General features: G+C 43.8%; 3 protein-coding genes across 4 annotated transcripts; 1 reads left to right on the forward strand and 2 right to left on the reverse strand.

Annotated features, from left to right (window-relative positions):
* Nucleotides 1–13: 13 nt before the first annotated feature.
* On the forward strand, nt 14–5742 carry ephx2 (epoxide hydrolase 2, cytoplasmic). 2 transcript variants are annotated; one of them, XM_071479686.1, is made up of 18 exons: nt 14–221; nt 1060–1138; nt 1241–1403; nt 1505–1695; nt 1828–1950; nt 2100–2171; nt 2259–2354; nt 2463–2541; nt 2889–2923; nt 3098–3124; nt 3284–3369; nt 3442–3553; nt 4015–4089; nt 4170–4212; nt 4305–4407; nt 4519–4588; nt 4792–4872; nt 4954–5742. In XM_071479686.1, the coding sequence occupies exons 1-18, from the start codon at nt 118–120 to the stop codon at nt 5098–5100; spliced, it is 1686 nt and encodes a 561-aa protein (XP_071335787.1). In that variant the 5' UTR covers nt 14–117; the 3' UTR covers nt 5101–5742. The 2 variants fall into 2 exon arrangements, with proteins under 2 accessions (XP_071335787.1, XP_071335788.1); XM_071479687.1 differs by having other exon boundaries at nt 1828–1929.
* Nucleotides 5743–5814: 72 nt separating this feature from the next.
* plaat1l (phospholipase A and acyltransferase 1-like) lies at nt 5815–9666 on the reverse strand. Its single transcript, XM_071479729.1, has 7 exons — nt 9317–9666; nt 8773–9001; nt 8622–8667; nt 6779–6908; nt 6528–6616; nt 6276–6440; nt 5815–6003 (listed from the first exon to the last, which is right to left on the reverse strand). The coding sequence occupies exons 3-7, from the start codon at nt 8628–8630 to the stop codon at nt 5938–5940; spliced, it is 459 nt and encodes a 152-aa protein (XP_071335830.1). The 5' UTR covers nt 8631–8667; nt 8773–9001; nt 9317–9666; the 3' UTR covers nt 5815–5937.
* Nucleotides 9667–10223: 557 nt separating this feature from the next.
* Nucleotides 10224–17489, reverse strand: LOC139622393 (zinc finger protein 513). The gene is made up of 7 exons (XM_071479690.1): nt 17340–17489; nt 16792–17036; nt 15333–15455; nt 14530–14664; nt 13566–14072; nt 12186–12391; nt 10224–11967 (listed from the first exon to the last, which is right to left on the reverse strand). The coding sequence occupies exons 2-7, from the start codon at nt 16829–16831 to the stop codon at nt 11353–11355; spliced, it is 1626 nt and encodes a 541-aa protein (XP_071335791.1). The 5' UTR covers nt 16832–17036; nt 17340–17489; the 3' UTR covers nt 10224–11352.
* Between the last annotated feature and the right edge of the window lie 26 nt (nt 17490–17515).

Here is a 17515-nt window from a genome sequence, read left to right on the forward strand (position 1 = left end):
TGCTCTGTGAGTGTGTACAGAGGGCAAAGCTTCCCCCACCTCCCTGAGCAGAGCGGGTCCACGGCAGCAGAGGAGACACAGGCCTGTGTGCAGAGAGAAGAATCAGAACCGGAGGACATGGCTGAGAACAAAGTCGTCCTGTTCAGCTTCTGGGGAGTCGTTGTCTCTTCACGGCCTCATGTGGTTTTTCACAAGTTGGAGTTGCAGCACAACCTGCCAGGGTAAGGAGTCTGTTATGCAACATCCCCACACTGTAAAAGACCTGTCAGACCAGATCAAATGAGATAAAGATCTGAAATATAAAGATATTTTGTTAAAAAATGTCCTGCATCAAATCTTAAATCCATAACGGTTGTAAAAGAATCTGTCACTGCTTTGTGTGGATTTGTGCAGATGTTACATACATTTGAAAAAACTTTATTTAAAATAAAACAAGCTGTGTCAGTTTGAGTCTGTTGTTAAATGTCCGCTGTGCGTGGGAGGCAATGAATCTGCATATTAATTCAATTTAAACTGATTTTACTGCAGGTGAGTCAAGTGCACAGAAACCACATGGCCAAAAATAAATGGACACCTGTGGATGGGGTTATTATCAGAAAAAGAAAGAAGCAGCTCTGCACTGTTTCCTTGTTTGTGTTTGTCTCCCCTGTTCTACTTCACAAACCTGTCACACCGGCTACAACCGGTCACTGTGATCCCCAGTCCTGCACAATCACCAGCTGTGATGCATATTTACACACTTTTATTCAACTGTGGTTTTCACAGTCTAGTGTATAAAGCTGAGAGGAAATGAATGCAGAAAAATCTTCACATACTTTTTCTTCATCATCATTTATTCGTTGATCATATTTTGTCATTGAAATCTGCAAAGTAACTAATAAAGTTATTAAATAAATGTAGCCCAGTGACAGAGACCTGCTTTATAATCAGCAGGACTACCTGGATCTACCTTCATCCGCCTCCTGACCTGAGTCACCTCACGCTCACATGATTCACGTCTCACTTCTTTTAAATGTGTCTGATCTTGTTGTTGTTGTTTTGTTGTGTTTTGGTTCTCAGTGGTTTTCTGTCCAGCGTGGCGTCACACGGGGACGGCGCCATGAGGCGGGCGGAGAGAGGCGAGATGACACTCTCTCAGGTGGGTGGAGTCATGTGACTGAGCTGCAGTCTGCCTCCTCTGTTGCATCCCTGGGATTGTGTTTGCTTGACTGTGTGTGTGTGTGTGCGTGTGTGTGTGTAGATGATCCCAGTGTTTGAGGAGGAGTGTGTGAAGGAGGCGCAGGTCAGGGGTGTCACTCTGCCATCTGATTGGTCAGTTAGAAGCCTGCTGGAGGCGCTCAGAGAGGCCATGGGGGACGTCCAACCAGCTGTGCTGAGGACAGCTGCATGTCTGCGTCGCAGTGGTACACAGAAACACAACTGTACACACACACACACACACTGAAAACAGGCATGAACCCTGTGACCTCTGAGGTCACTTCCTACGTCTCCCCCCTCCCCTCAGGGTTACTGACAGCTGTGCTGGCCAATCACTGGCTAGATGACAGCGCAGCTGGAGACGGACCAGCCCACCTTCTCTCTCTGCTTGGGGGCCATTTTGACCTGGTCCTCCAGTCCTGCCGCACTGGTCACAGGGTCCCTGAGCCCGCCATGTTCAGCTCAGCCCTGCAGCACCTGAGAGTGACATCACAACAGGTGGACTTCACTAATATGACTGAATAATAAGTGTGATTTTTAATAGTAGAGAATTGTTTGTGTAGATCCTCTTTCTTAGATGCACAGGTGTGACAACATGTGGAGACAACCTCTGACCTCGTCTTCTTTCAGGCTGTGTGGCTGGATGCAGATGAGGAGGGTGTGAAGGCGGCAGAGGCGGTGGGGATGAAGGCCATCCTGGTGGGAAGTCTGGACGATGCTCTGGACAAACTGGTCGGTTTTACTGGAGTTCAGGTACAGGCCGGTCCTCTTCAGTATTAATTATATGTTTAAAAAATGGGTCACATGTAGACATAAGCTGAAGTTGTGCTGATGTGGGCGATGCAGGAGAAGAACTGTCTGCCTCAGACTGTAGCATGCTAACATGCTACCTTGTGTTGCAGGCAGCCAGAGCAGAGAGCTGTGCACCGTCCTGCAGCCCTGAGGAGGTGGCGCACGGATACGTCACCATCCGGGTAAATGTGTGGATCAGTGTCAGTGCCAGCCTGATGTGTCCCTCTCTCATGCTGTTCAAGGATCACTCCTCTCTCTCTCTTTCTCAGCCTGGTGTCAGGACTCACTTTGTTGAAATGGGCTCCGGTCCACCAGTGGTGCTGTGTCACGGTTTCCCTGAGAGCTGGTACTCCTGGAGGCACCAGGTAACCAACACCGGCCTCCTAAACCACAGAGAGTTTCACATGTTGACACTGAAGTCAAGCAAACACACGTCTCACACCTGGAGAGTGTTTCCTGTCTGTCTGTGGTAGATCCCAGCTGTGGCTGCAGCAGGGTTCAGGGTGTTGGCTCTGGACATGAAGGGCTACGGAGAGTCCACAGCGCCCCCAGGTGAGTGCACCTGTCAGTGTGTGATTGGTCACAGACAGCTGGTATTTATTCATATTTCACATTAGAATATTTAATCTGATGTTGATTCATTTCACTGAAGTATTAATCATGTTGTTTTTTATTATTATAGAGGGAGGACCAGAATCCATGAGATCAGATACACATCTGCAGGAATAGGGAAAAATATAATATAATGAATGCAGTGTGATCATTAAGATTATAACAGAAGGTTATAATAGAATATAAACGTCTACAATAAAAATCAGAGGATGAATTCACTAATATTACATCATATTCCTGTGTTTTTACCTCATTAACTGTGTCACATGTCAATTTTCCACCAACAGACATTGAGGAATATTCTCAGGAGCAGCTCTGCAAGGTACACACACACACACACACACACACACACACACACACACACACACTTTCAGCTCCTTGATGCCACCACACTCTTGTTGAAGCTGCACCATTGTGTTGTTGTTGTGTTGCTGTTGTTGTGTTGCTGTAACCTCCACACTAACAGTTGTGTGATACTGTTTCTGTTCTTTTCCAGGATTTAATCACATTTCTTGACAAAATGGTGAGTGACTCATCACTGACTAATTAACGTTACATTTAATCAGGTGATGAAGAGCGTTGATGAAACGAGGCTCGAAAACAACCTTACAAAGATTTCTGTGGTCAACACAAATACGTCCTTACACTTGAAATGTGAACGTGGACTCTGTCTCTGTCCCAGTCGATCCCTCAGGTCACCCTGGTGGGTCATGACTGGGGCGGCGCCCTGGTCTGGACCATGGCTCAGTATTTTCCTGAGAGAGTCAGGTAACCACACACCAACAGGTTTGGACTCAAGTGTCAAACTGGAGTAAAACGTGTATTGTCTTGTGTGTGAAGGGCTGTGGCGTCTCTGAACACCCCTCTGTTCCCGAACGATCCCTCCGTTCCTCCTGCAGAGAAAATGAAGGCCGACCCCATATTTGACTACCAGCTCTACTTCCAGAAGCCAGTGAGTCTGCAGCACTAACATGAACACCTGCACAGGTACAGGACCAGGAGGCTGAACACATCAGACCACCCGAGCACAGGCCGCTCACGAGGAGGAAGCTGGTCACCTCGTTGAGCAGTCCTCCGCCCCTGCAGCTCTCCAGAGATAGTGGAGCTCTCTTCCTCAGGGGTTTAATGACTTTGCTCCAGATGTTCAAGACTTTAAACCTGAGGTTTCGGTCTTTTTGTGGGGTTTGTCAACACTAAGAAAAAAGCAATGACTCATTTCTTCCTTCTGTCCAGATTTTTTCTTCTGATCACTCTTTGAGAAATAAGCTGATCCACTTTCTTTCCAAACAGCAAGACGTTAGAGTAGATATCAGTCTTGTGTCCTGGCCTGGTTAGCTTAGCTTAGCATAAAGAATGGAAGCAGGGGGAAACAGCTAGCCTGGCTCGAGAGCTTTAATGGGACGTGTGTTACAGGGCGTTGCAGAGGCCGAGCTGGAGAAAAACCTGGAGAGATCATTCAAGATTTTCTTCTACAGCAGCAGTGAAGAAGTGAGTACACACACACACACACACACACAAACACAAACATATATATCAGGTGTGCACAGGTGATTTTGTCTTTTCCTCAGGCGCACCGTACGCCCATCAGCACAGCAGGGGTCTGTGCTCGAGGTCAGTGGATTTCCTGCCACATTTCGCACAGATGTCTCTGCTTCCTGTCAGCTCATTAGATTCCAACAGGTGTTGTCGACGTTGTGTTGCAGGAGGTCTGCTTGTGGGTCTGCCCGAGCAGATCCCCAGGAGCTCCATGCTGACGGAGGCTGACCTGCAGTACTACGTCAGCCGGTACAAAGACAACGGCTTCAGGTGAACAGATCAAACACGGCAGCTCAGACCTTCAAATTCTACTGATCAAGAGGAAGAATAAATTAATAAGTAATAATCAATCAGCAATAATCGCCTCGTGTTGTTTGACAGGGGGCCGCTGAACTGGTATCGTAACAGTGACGTGAACTGGAAGTGGATGTGTTCTCGACCCACTGGAAAGGTTTGTTTTACATCTGAAACACCTCCACCTGCACTGGATCCCTACACATCCTGGAATCCTTTTCCAGGCGTTTTTCCAGGCACTGAAACATCCTGGAAAGTGACTAATTTACTCCAGAGGTCCTGGAAAATGATTTTCATGTCACAACAAAAACTGAAGTGCGTGTGTGTGTGTCTGTGTGTGTGTGTGTGTGTGTGTGTCAGCTGCTGATGCCGGCGCTGATGGTGACAGCAGGTAAAGACCCCGTCCTGCTGCCGGCCTTCTCCAAAGGGATGGAGGACATGGTAAGAAACACAGACAAACTGCAGACGGTGTGATTATCGATTACTGGAAATGAATCTGACATCTATTATTTATCAATTCAGATCCCGAACCTGAGCAGAGGACACATCGAGGAGTGTGGACACTGGATTCAGATGGAGAGGCCGGCAGAGACCAACAACATCCTGATATCATGGCTTAAAGAAACGCACAAGAAGGCTGGAGGTGTTAGTGTTGCACCCAGACTGTGAGGAAGGAAGGAAGGAAAGAAGGAGGGAAGGAAGGATAAAGCAGGATGAAGTGACAAAAAATGATGAAATTAAACAGGAGGCAGAAAATCCTGCAGAGCCAGAGACTAATTTGATCAAAATAAACATTTCAAGTGAAGATTTCACAATAAAAGTCCATCATTCAGTTCACAGATTCTTTACTCAAGTAAAAGTTGATCATATTATTTTTTCTGCACTGCAAAAAAGACTTAAAAGGTATTAAAGTCAGTTAATTATCAGGACTTATCCTGATATCAATAGTATCAATAGTTTTATAGAAATGAGAGAATCTTCACATGTTTTAAAAACATTAACACATGAAATAATAATAATGATGACAGAGAGAGAGAGAGAGAGAGAGAATCACTGAAAGTTATATATTCATCTTTCGCCATGTTAACTCCACATTTAGCCATTTAAGCTTTTTTTGTTTCATATTTAAAATCTGAATGATCAGTTAATATCAAGAAAACTTTTCCTAATCTGCAAATAATCTATTTTGTGTAAATGCAAGCAATCAAGAATGATGTAATCAGTTAATTTCATTTTCTGTTACAATAACCCACAATGAAAAATAACAGTGTTTCAGATATTTAGAGAATAAAGTTTCAAATATTTCAAGAATGTTTTGAATGTTTTCTTCTTTTTTAAAATATCTTTTTATTAAATAATTTAATTTATTCATATTTTTAAAAAAAATCATGACTTTGTCACAACATTTTTGACTTTTTTCTCAAAATATCACCACTTTATTCTGAAAGTCAGGACACAACGCTGCCCTCCGGTGGCTGAGGTGAAAACTGAGCGTAAAACAGTTTCTCACAGTTTCCTCTCATCAAACAGCTTCTTCCAGGAAGGCATGATGTATTCATAAATTTTCTCTATCTGTAACACACAGACACACACACGTCATATGTTATGTAGTATTTTGTGAAACTCTTGACTTGATGTTTATTGTGACTGATTAATAAAGTTTCATGAGTTTGTCAATAGAGACAAGTGGAGCAGCAGAAAAAACACATTTTATATCACATCAGCTTGACTTGTCTTATTTAATTCTCCTTTATCCCAGGATGATTTTTAAACCATCAAGTTTAGTGAAAACCTTCAACGACTGTTTTGATGTAGTTTCATGCACAGAAAGACTGAAGACTGACCTGCTCCGACTTCTTGACTCCGTATCTGAAGAGCGTGGCCTGGTGCTCGCTGTTGTGAAACAGGATGTCGAACGTCACCTCTCGGCCCATCATGTCGTCGATGGACGGCTTCACCACGTTGTGGAAGTCTCTGGCCGTGAACGAGTCGTCCAGCATGTTGCTGACCTGGGACACATCGAAGGGAAAGTGATGGTGAAGACTAGGACTTTGTGTTTGTCATTATTGTTTGGGTGTAAACTGTCCCGGTGTTACCTTGTATTTCTTCCCCAGCAGCTCCAGTGGATCCAGTTTCACCTCTGACCTCAGAGCTCGGCCAAAGAGCGGGAGCTTGGCGTCTGAGTCTGATGAACACATACAAGTGTTTTTGATTAATATTAATAATATGATAATACAGACTGGAAATGTTCTGACTGCACTCGATCACTCAATCTTTTAAAGGAAACAAGACTTCGTTACAAACAGGAAGTTGCCTTTATAAAGAGGAGTTTGCAGATGACACCAACCTCGACATGTCAGGTGGGCCACGTAAGGAACGCCGTCCTTCTCTCCGTAGTACACCGCGAAATGGGAGAAGTACTTGTTCCTGCGGTACTCAATGATGTCCCCCGGGAAAACCTGGGGTTGGGAATGTTTCTGCAAAAACAACAGACAGGAAGTGATTAGGAAGTGTGGCCAAAAATAACGTAGCTTCCCTGACGGATTATTTTGTAATTCTGGGATGGGTTTCAGAGATGTCAACTGCAGAACAGACTGATCAGACATTTACAACAATTAACAACTGATTTTTGCAGGAAATGACTCAGGAAAGCATTATTATTATTATTATTATTATTATTATTATGATTATTAATATAAAGAACCATTTCCAGTCATATTCATTAAAAAGTGACAGAAAGTTGAATTTGTCCATGTAAACAAATATCCCTAAAACACAGGAATCAGCTGATGATTACCCCAAACATCAAAACCTAAGCTGTGGTCACTGCCTGGCTCCCTGACTGTTGTCAGACCTGGTTTACACCAAATGACACAGTAACAGGCTGAAATCGCTCGACAGTCAGTGTCAGAAAGCAGAAGTTGGTTTTTTGGGGTTTTTTCACCACAACAAAAACTCAAGAGACTGAAGTGAGAAGCCACAAAATGAGAAGCCTCTGTCAAAACCACTCACTCTGTTCTCTGTATTCTATTCTTTTATAGTCAGTGTTTCCTTCTATTTTCATTCTTTTTGTAAACAGTCTAAAGGCAGATGTCCATGTGTTTGTGATTATAAAGCAGGTCTCGGTTCTATATTAATACTGTGAAAGTATCAAAGCCTCCACAGAGAAATACACACAGCCTGTATTCAGAAACTGAGCCTTAAAACCAGCCGTCAGGACTTCTGGAACTTTGTGATGTCACAACAAAGCAGTCACTGCTCTCAGCCACACCCCAAGCCCCGCCCACCTGGACCCACCATCCTCCTTGTAGGATTTGTTTTCTCTGAAACTGGTTTACTTGAAATCTGCTGTATTTTATTGGATCACTCAGAAAACAGGAGATGTGAAACTACACTGAGATGGTTTTTGGTTCTTAAAACCACAGATATATCTTCTGATGGAGACACTTCAGACAAAACACTGGAGTTAAAATATGGGACCTTTAAAATGTCTAACCACCTTGATTTCTGTCACACCGCTGCCACTTTCCATTACAGCAGCCTTTATAAAGGTAAAGGTTTATAAATTTTAACTCACAATTAATTAATTGCTAACTAATGCTTTTTAGATCAGTTATGAGTCACTATTAAAGGTCCCATATTTTACATTTCTCCTGTGTTTTACTTAAGTATGTTGGACTAGGAGCAAACAGTCCTGATATTTCTTATGTTCTGAAAAACATGAAGACGTATAAACTGAGCTTGCACACAAAGCTGTGTCCTGGGTTGAATCTCAAACTGTAGTCTGTCTTCAGAGAGCACAGGAAGTCACAGCCTTTTCTTTTAAATGCCTCCTTTGAACCGTACAACAGCGAGTTCATCGGCGGCTCCAAAAAGTTCAAATCAAAATGTTCATCACGCTATTTTGGTGCTGACGCTTCACATCTTATTTTCCTGTAAACAAGTGTTTGAGTGGGTCACTTACTTACACTCTTTCTTATTAATTTAACAGACAAAGCAAGAGGATGTTTCCCACAACAGAGCTGTGAAGTATAATCTAAGGATTTATTAACCATAAACAAATCCAGTGGTCACACTGTAAAAACCTCATTAAACACTGGACCAAAACACTGACAGTTACAGGCTTTCTGCACTGATGATTAAAATCCAAATAAACTACAAAATGATGTCAGAATTCTCCGTGTACTCACCTGGCCCATGGGTTAAGGTTTTTACTGCCACTTTCTTCAGTCGCTTCTGAAATTAAATCCACACACACAGACACAGAAACTCCACCTGCTTTACATACAGGCTGCACTGGCATGATAATGTGAAGAACAGAGTTCGTCACAGTCGACTGACCTCGCTCCCGTCACCCTTTCTTCACTCTTCCACATCACTGACACTCATTTGTTTTTCTGGTATTTTGTGTTGCAGTGCGTCTTAGCTTCATGTCAGATGTGTTTGTGTGGGTCAAGGTGATTTCTGAGGGACATTCCTGCAGATTTTAGACGAGACGTTTAATCTTGGAGCAGAGCGAGTCCCTTGGCGGCCTCGTCCCTCCACCCCTGGAGTGTGAAGCAGGTGTTTCCTAAGCAGAGAGCATGAAAAGAGGAAGTAGATTCAATCAGACTTGTTTTATTGGAGATATGAAGGCTCCGTGAACAACAGAGGCGGCGGCTCTCAACAAGATCACTCCAGTGGTTTCAACATTTTTAACCACTTACTACAAATGAATGTCCAAACATCTGACGACGATGATTATTACTTGTAGTTCAGGAGATAAAACTTACAAAACTGCTGCCTTGAGTCTGAAACATGGCACTCATTTGTGTTACTTCTCATCAAACCAATACAACCACACAATATGTGAAAGCCGCATTTTTGCCATTTTAATGTAATTTACCTTCTGAAACTTTCCTCCACGCTGAGCACAGGATTTTCTAAAAACTCCATCATGAACTGTGTTGAGTTCAAATGCTGCCTAAAAGAGGAAAGACAGGCAGACATATAGATTTCTAGAGTTTAAAATAAAAACATGAAAAATTAAACAGAACAATTTAGTTTCTGCCTTTTGTATTCATTCTCTGAAAAAACATTTTTTTAAAAGTTAAAGCCAAGTTTTAGAAAAGACAATATCTGCTAAACAATTCACCCTGAAAGCATCTCAGGAAAAAAAACTTTAAATGAGGCTTCAGTTGGAATTTGTTAAACTTTTATATTAATCAAAGATCAAAAGATCAGACATAAACTGTGAGGATTTGCTGCTTCTCTTTGTCTCAAGAGACTTCATTGGTCATTTTATCACTTTCTGGGATTTTATAAATCAACAGTGGAAATAATTGTTAGTTGCAGCCGTAGACAGAATTTAGGAGGCAAACAGGATTTTTTCCAGATGTTCCTGTTGTGAAGTCATTTCTTTTGACACTTTTATTCAGTTTGAAAGATACTGGAAATATTGATCTCTAAATACCATAATCAGAATTTCTTTTGTTTAAAAGTAACATATCATTGTTGTCCAGGATCCGTCTTTAATCCCTTTAAAACCCACTGGATTATCACAAAAATACATCAGCATGAAGATAAAAGGAACAGTTCACCATCTCATCATTAATTAACACATTGTTTGTTTAATCCAGGTAAAATTTCTGGATGTGTGAGCACAGGCTTTATGACAATCCCTGGAGGTGTCAGCGTTTTTTCTTTCATATGTTTTTGCTGAAATTTATCACAAAGTGCAGAAAATCCACCTGCTCACAGAGACCGACGGCTCATTGAACAACCATCAAGAATAAAAGAAAAAAAAATGCTCGTTTGTTAAATGTTCAGCGTTCAGCAGACAGCTTTGTTTATTCCATTATATTTCTACTTGAGACGTTTATTGATAAATTCACAGTTCCCAGAGCTGCTTCATGAGCCTGGACTTGATTGACTGCTACTTGATTAATAGCTTATTAAACACACGAGTACTAATGCCTGAAGAAATGCAGCTCTGGGATTCTCGCAATAGAAGAACAGGTTTCACATCATCTACAGAGCCTGGAAACGTTTCTGTCAACAACTGAACCTTGAGTCCAAATTTGACCACAGCACAGAATTACAAAAATAAACTGGAAATAAACACCAGGTCTCTCAGCGTTTGGAGAAAAAGTTTATGATTTAATAAAATAAAGGTTCTTTCATGACTAAATTCTTTGTCTCTCTGGATTGTTGATGTCTGAGATGTACACAAACTAAGTTTCACTGAATCTGTACTGAAAGATGCGAGGACATCGTCTGAAACAGTAAAAGTTTCCTTTTCTGGAGTAAAGGTATTTGAATTCCAGGAAATTCCAGGATCGAGACCTGAAAAATTCTGGATGGTCTTTGAGCCAAAACAGGAAGTAAAGGTGTGAAATTCCTCCTCAATGACATGTGTTAGATTCAGACAGGAAACTTGAGTTGAGCCGTATTTGTGAAAAACAGAAACCCACCCAGACCTTAATTAAAACCACTTAAAGCCTGTGAGACGATGATCCACCACGTTAGCAAAATATAGATTCTCTGTAGAGAAAAAATAAACATTTCACTTCATCATGATTCTGTGACAGAGGAGAGGAGAGAAACCTGATGATGTCACTGATTTAAAGTCTGTGTGTGTGTGTGTGTGTGTGCGTGCGTCCATGCATCACACACACACACACACACACACACACACACACATTAATGCCCCGTTATAAAGTCAGTGCAGCGCTACAGTCATTGAGTCTGTCAAAGGCACCTGAGTTTAGCTCCAACCTGAGCTGGAGGTTCACCAGTGTATACACAAAACAAACAAACAAACACACACACACACACACACACACACACACACACACACACACACACACACACACACACACACACACACACACACACACACACACACACACACACACACACACACACACACACACACACACTCTAACTGTCTTCCTGTCCCTGACTCTGGCTCTCCTGAGTGTCTCTGCCCCAGCTGAGGCCGTTGATGGGCGCGTGTTTGTCCCAGCTGTCCGTGTTGTGCCCGTGCTTCCTCTGGTGGCGTTTGTAGTTGTCCCAGTGGCCCGTGGTGTAGCTGCACTCTGCGCAGGCGTACGGCTTCTCGCCCGTGTGCCGCAGCATGTGCCTCTTCAGGTTCATGCTCTGGTTGCAGGAGTAGCCGCAGACGCCGCAGTGGAACGGCTTGGCGCCCGAGTGGATACGTTCGTGCCGCCGCAGGTTGGCCAGGTTCCCGCAGGCGTAACTGCACGACGGGCACTGGTACGGCTTCTCGCCCGTGTGCACGCGCATGTGGCGTTTGAGGTTGTCGAGATGCGAGGAGGTGTAGGAGCAGTGTGGGCAGCGGTGGGGTTTCTCCTCAGAGTGGGTGTGTGCGTGGCGGGCCAGGTGGTTGGGGTAGTGGGACAGGAAGGGGCAGTGAGGGCAGCGGTACAGCTTGTTGCCTCGTTGACCCCGTCGGGATCCCCGAGGCGCGGCGGGGCTGCAGGGAGGTCCCGGTCCATCTTTAGACAGCAGGTCCAGCGAGCAACGCCGACACACCTGAACAAATACGAACACAGGTGTAAGTAACGCCGAGCACAACAACTACCGTACTGAAGTTCAACTTTTCTGGGGAGCAAGTCACTGTTGTTGCTATGGAAACAAAACATTACACAACATACATTTCAAATTCAGACGAGGACATGATGTTTCTGTGAGTGAACTCATCATGAGTCACATGTTTTAGGTCAGAAAACAAAAAGTTTTTGTAAACGTACTTGTCCTCCGTCGCCCTCCCCCTCCCCCTCCCCCTCCCCCTCGGCCTTGTCCCCCTCCAGGTCGGCCTCCTCCAGGGTGAGGCCACACACCCGGCAGCACAGGGGGAAGAGGAGGACAGGGAGCGGGGCGGAGGGAGAGCCGAGGCCCCCCAACGTTTGGAGGTAGCCCGAGTCCTGGGACACTCGCAGGGTGAGGTCTGACACGACTGCACGAAGACGACAGAGAGACAGAGAGAGACAGAGAGAGAGAGAGAGGGGGTTTTTAAAAAGAGCTTTATTTATAAAGATCAGAGAACAATGAACAGAGTCTGGTTTGATCCAACTCTAATTCTGCTGTGAGGATTCTTTCATTTAACCAAAACAAAACATCCCGCAGTTTTTACCTTTCATCTAAATCAGAAATTTCCTCCTTTAACTTCTTCTAAAGTTAGTATAAACTTATTATATGACCGTTTATTACCTTTATAACCAACATCCTGTAAGTGAATAAGACTTTATTTTTCACTCAGTAAAGTGATTCTAGACGAGTTTCAGCTGAAATGTAAAACTCTTCTTCCTCCTGGTTTCAAGTCGATAAGCAGTCGACCAGACAACTGCTCTTCCTCATTTTTTAAACTCTTTCAGTTTCAACTCGTCGCTTCCTCTTTTCTGCTCCAGAATGAAAAATTTCCCCTGTTACACTAAAAATAAAAACCTGTGAAGTTTCTTTTCTGGCAGTTCATAAACCAAGAATTTGATCTATTTACTTCCCAAAGCTCGACTCCACCTGAGATTTTGTAACGTTCACTCTATTTTTCTGCATTCATGGATCTAGTTCTTGTCTCAGTCTTTTCCAAAACCTTTACACACAGAGCACTTTCTACTTTGGGTGTGTGATATTTCTGACTCAAGTGTTGCGTGCAAGAAATGCCTGAGTTCAGAGAAATGTGGGTATTTTCCATAAAGGGAGGTTGTATGATAAGAAATGTAGGATCCAGTGTTTTTGAGATATCCTAAATTACAGCCAACTTCATTTGTGACACGTCTCTATTTAATCTGTCTCTTGTGACAGACTTTACTTTGTAGATCTAAACAATTACTATGACATAAAAAATGCTAAATATTATCATAAAGAAGCTTTTAAAGCAGCCTTTCATGGAAAAAACAATTCAGCACCACAATTAAATATTCATGGAATATAAAAGGTTTCTTCCAGCAAAAAGAGAAATGGTTTCACGTGACTCCGCCTGAGTTAAGCCACAAAGTAGAGTCTGTACATTCAAACATTTATCAGCTGAATAGGCAAAAAGGCCAAAACAACAGCACTGTCACAATCAGTCAATCAGCTGAAAATGTTAATGTTTAGGTGAGTGTGTGTGTGTGTGTGTGTGTTTGTGTTACCATCTTCAGTTCCAGTGTTTGTTTTTTTCCGTCTCCCACGTCTTTTCTCCTTCTCCCTCCTCTGTGGTCTCTCCTGTGAGTGCATGCGCTGGTGCCTCCGCAGGTTGCCCAGGGAGCTGCAGGCGTAGCTGCACTGGGGGCAGCGGTACGGCTTCTCTCCGGTGTGCGTGCGGGCGTGGCGCTGCAGGTTGACGAGCTGGGCTGAGGCGTAGGGGCAGACTGGGCAGTGGTACGGCTTCTGGCCGTCGTGGATCCTCATGTGACGTTTCAGGTGGTTGGAGTAACGCGAGGTGAAGGCGCACAGCGAGCAGGAGAACAGTTTTGGAGGGACATCACCAGCAGTGCCCGTCTTACCCACGCTCCTCCTCTTCTGGTCGGAGCTGCTGCTGATGGATCTGTCCGACAGGTTTGACTCCTCCAACTGAGAGGAGTCGATGGAGGCTGCATGCTGGAGGCCTTCCTCACAGGACAGACAATAAAGCTCCGCCCCAAGGTCCAGGCCCACACCTGAACGAAATTAATCAAATTTGATATGAGAACGAGAGAAAGACAAAAGGCAACTGAGCACGATTAGTGCAAGTCAGACGCTAAACTCCACAAAGATTTTCAAAGATACCAAACACACCAGGATGAATTTTTGGGTTTGAACAACTCACTCTGTAAAACATTAGATGCACAGTAGTACTGTATACTGTTACAGTATAAATTAACAATGAATAATGTTTGCACGTTTGTACCGATGTCTGGGAGAACACACACAGTCAAACACTCAACACAAGTTTTGACATAGCGCTGTGAAAGTGAAACTGAAAACGTATTCTCTTCAGACTCATAGAAGTCCCATATCTTTATGATGTAAATGTCTTAATATGGAAATGTAAAGACCTTCTAAAATAATGAATGGGTTGTGTAATTTGTTTTCTGTCTTTGATAAAGAAAAAGAAGAAAACTGTCTGACAGTTACCGAGATCTAAGCCCGCCCCCAGGGGCGTGTCTCCCAGCAGTTGACCACATCCTTTACAGGAGAGGAATGCTGGGAAAGTGGAGTCTGTTGGAGCTAAGGAGTCGTCCTCCACACTCAGAGAGAAGACCGTCATACCTGAGGAGGGAACAGAGGTAAACAGCTGCTTCATTCTGTGTGGAGTCAATTCAAAACCACACATTTGTGTCAACCAGCCTGAATAATAAGCTCATAATAAGCATTTCTGACAGGAGGACACCTGCTCAGTCACCAACACATTTCAGCTTGTGAATTACCATGTTGGCTTGAACATGAGACGGCTCTGACTCTAAGACAACCTCTCTCTGACAGCTTGAGCTCCTCTTGGCAGCTCAACAGGTGATTTGATGATTTTGTCTGTTTCTGCAGTGAACACCTCCGGAGACGCTCTCAACTCGTTTTCACTTGTCAGAAACGTATTTTACAAACAGTCAACATGATTATAAAAAACACCTCATCTCGTATGCCTCTACGGTCGATATTGACATATGGAAACTGATGACTAAGAGTGTAATTAAAGCACTCAGAGCAGGTTTGACAGAAGCATTGGAGCTAAATATACTGTTTGCTCATCCTCATTTGTTTCTGAACAACACACATCAGCTCTGGTACGACTCTCCATGTAGAGCTCACACCCTGATGTCAAGCATCATTCGGCTTTAATTCACCACAATGGAGACAGAACCAGACGAAACGTTCCAGTATTTGTCTCCTTCCTCCACCTGTTACATTACATGTACAGTCTGACGTGTGTGTATATGACTCACCGGCCTCTCTATCCAGCCCCATGATCTCGGAGTCTCCAAACTCCAGCTCTCCGCTCAGCAGGAAGTCGCTCTCCAAAACCAGGCAGCCCGGCTCACACACCACTGCCCCGTCCTCCGACTCCACTGAACACACAAATACACAAACAATTCTCTTGATCACTTGTGCAAAAACATGTCAAAACACATAGCAATAAATTAAAATAATGAGCAAGGTGAGAGAAGAAAAATCAGAGAGAATGAGGTGCATTTTGTTTGGACGTATAAAACTGGAATCATGTGTGGCTAGTGTTTGGCAGGAGAAAGTGGCTTCAGATGCAAAAACTAAAAGAAACAGGACAGACGCGACAGAGCGATAACCAAGATTAGTGCTCAGAAAAGGTAAAAGAAGATGATGGACAAGAGTCAAGGAGGTGGACAGGAAGAGAGTAAACGGGGAGAAAACAGAGGCAGGCAAGCAGAGGAAATCAGTGAGGATGAGATAAGTGCAGAGGAGGAAGAGTTGGAGGGTGAGGAATGAGTCAGGAAAAGGAAGAGAAGTGAAAGAAGGGATGAGAAACAGTGGAGAGAACACAGCACTGATGAAACATGACATTTTCATACACTAAAATAGCTGTTTTGTCACTTTTAGCACAACAGCAACTGAGCTTAAATCCATATCTGCTCGACCAAAAACTTGCTGTGTGGCTCCAACCCTCTCATAGAAGCAGATTCACAGTTCATAACTGTGTATGGTGGGCTAGAAAAAATATTTAATATGTTTGTAAATGAAACTTAAGATTGTCTTAAATTTAAATGGCCTCCTTTTAGATTAAACTCAAATCAATGGTTTCCAAGACTTTTCCAGACCTGCCGGTACCCCGATGTGAACATACTGATGTTGAAACTCCATGAGATGACCCCTGAGCACATGCTCTTGAGACAAAATTAAAGAATTACACAGAGATAAAGGTGAGGTGGGGGTGTACAGGAAGCAACACAGGAAACGATGAAAGAAAGAAAGGAAGAACGAGGGGAAGGAAAGGAGGGAGCAGAGGGTGGGGGTGGTGGGGAGGTCAGGTAACGGCCTGTGAAGAGGAAGAGAGGAAGTGGAGAGTCCAACTTGAGCCAGAACAGTCAGGATGAGATAACACACAAACACATCTGCTTAAAGGACAACATGACTCCAGCAGTCTTCCTCTTTGATAGATAATGAGGAAGGAACAGAGCCTGCAAAGTCAATATGTTAGACCAGTTAGGCAACTTTTTATGTGGCTCTTTCCTTGGCAACTCACTGGTATTGGTTCAAAACAGGTATAAACTTGTGAAAAGGCGATATTAAAGTGACTTTGGCTCCTATTAAAAGCAACAAAGAGCCACTTCCTTAAACTAAGACTGTGATTTAAAGTTTGAGAAGTGAAGGGCAGCTCATAAGGACATGAGATCCAGCCGCAAACAGCTGGAATAAAACAGCGAAACTCACATTTCACCGGCTGGGGGTTGGACTGCTTTCTCCGCGGCATCCTCGCCTCTCTTCGTCCCAGATCCTGCCCCGGCTGTCGTGGGAGACACCTCACACAAAAGTGGGCTCTGGTCCGTCGGTCCGTCAGCCAGCCAGGCAGCCAGCTAACTGCATGTAATCATCATCACCTCCTTCCTCTTCCTCTTCCTCCAACGGACAGCGACAGCGTCGGTGTCATCGCTCCCAACTACTGCCTGAAACGACGGCTGTACACCGACAGCAGCGCCCACTGAAAAACGATCAAACCTTCTTTTTAAAGTCAATAAAGTATTCATTACATTTACTTCCAGCTGCAGTGTGATATTAAATGGCGTCCAACACACTTCTGCCACTTTAAAGTTAACGCTGTGATTCATTCTTTGTTGTTGTTTCGCAGCAAATAGTCGGAGCCATCTTGCTAGCCACCTAGCTAGCCGGCTAACTTTAACATTACGAACTAAGCTGTCATCTCAACTTTTAACCTGAAATACCATCTACATTAGTAGATATAACTTCGCCAGTAAACCTACCTGTGATAAAGTCCCAGAAAATAATATTGTCGTCGAGAAAACGTCGCTAACTCCTTCAAAAACACTCTTTTGTTGCCAAGCGCACACTGCTGCTGACAGGGCGACGCCGGGTCCGGGCTCCGAATGACGTCACTGACAGCAGCAGAGCGTTCTGGGACTTGTAGTATATATATATA

The sequence above is a fragment of the Trachinotus anak genome, unplaced genomic scaffold (genome assembly GCF_046630095.1).
Source record: "Trachinotus anak isolate AG129_WGS33_773 ecotype Australia unplaced genomic scaffold, CSIRO_AGI_Tana_v1 ptg000006l, whole genome shotgun sequence".
NCBI classification, from domain to species: domain Eukaryota; kingdom Metazoa; phylum Chordata; class Actinopteri; order Carangiformes; family Carangidae; genus Trachinotus; species Trachinotus anak.

What these genes read in the sequence shown, in the direction of transcription:
- LOC139622393 (XM_071479690.1), bottom strand. Translation starts at nt 16,831, where the DNA reads ATGCCGCGGAGAAAGCAGTCCAACCCCCAGCCGGTGAAAT. An exon ending in CAACCCCCAGCCGGTGAAAT is followed by an intron (nt 15,456 to 16,791) that starts GTGAGTTTCGCT and finishes TTGTGTGTTCAG; the next exon opens with TGGAGTCGGAGGACGGGGCA. An exon ending in AAACACTGGAACTGAAGATG is followed by an intron (nt 12,392 to 13,565) that starts GTAACACAAACA and finishes GTCTTCGTGCAG; the next exon opens with TCGTGTCAGACCTCACCCTG.
- plaat1l (XM_071479729.1), bottom strand. An exon ending in GGCCCACCTGACATGTCGAG is followed by an intron (nt 6,617 to 6,778) that starts GTTGGTGTCATC and finishes TGTGTTCATCAG; the next exon opens with ACTCAGACGCCAAGCTCCCG. An exon ending in GAGTCAAGAAGTCGGAGCAG is followed by an intron (nt 6,004 to 6,275) that starts GTCAGTCTTCAG and finishes TGTGTGTTACAG; the next exon opens with ATAGAGAAAATTTATGAATA.
- ephx2 (XM_071479686.1), top strand. Translation starts at nt 118, where the DNA reads ATGGCTGAGAACAAAGTCGTCCTGTTCAGCTTCTGGGGAGTCGTTGTC. An exon ending in TGCATGTCTGCGTCGCAGTG is followed by an intron (nt 1,404 to 1,504) that starts GTACACAGAAAC and finishes CCCTCCCCTCAG; the next exon opens with GGTTACTGACAGCTGTGCTG. An exon ending in TCTACAGCAGCAGTGAAGAA is followed by an intron (nt 4,090 to 4,169) that starts GTGAGTACACAC and finishes TCTTTTCCTCAG; the next exon opens with GCGCACCGTACGCCCATCAG.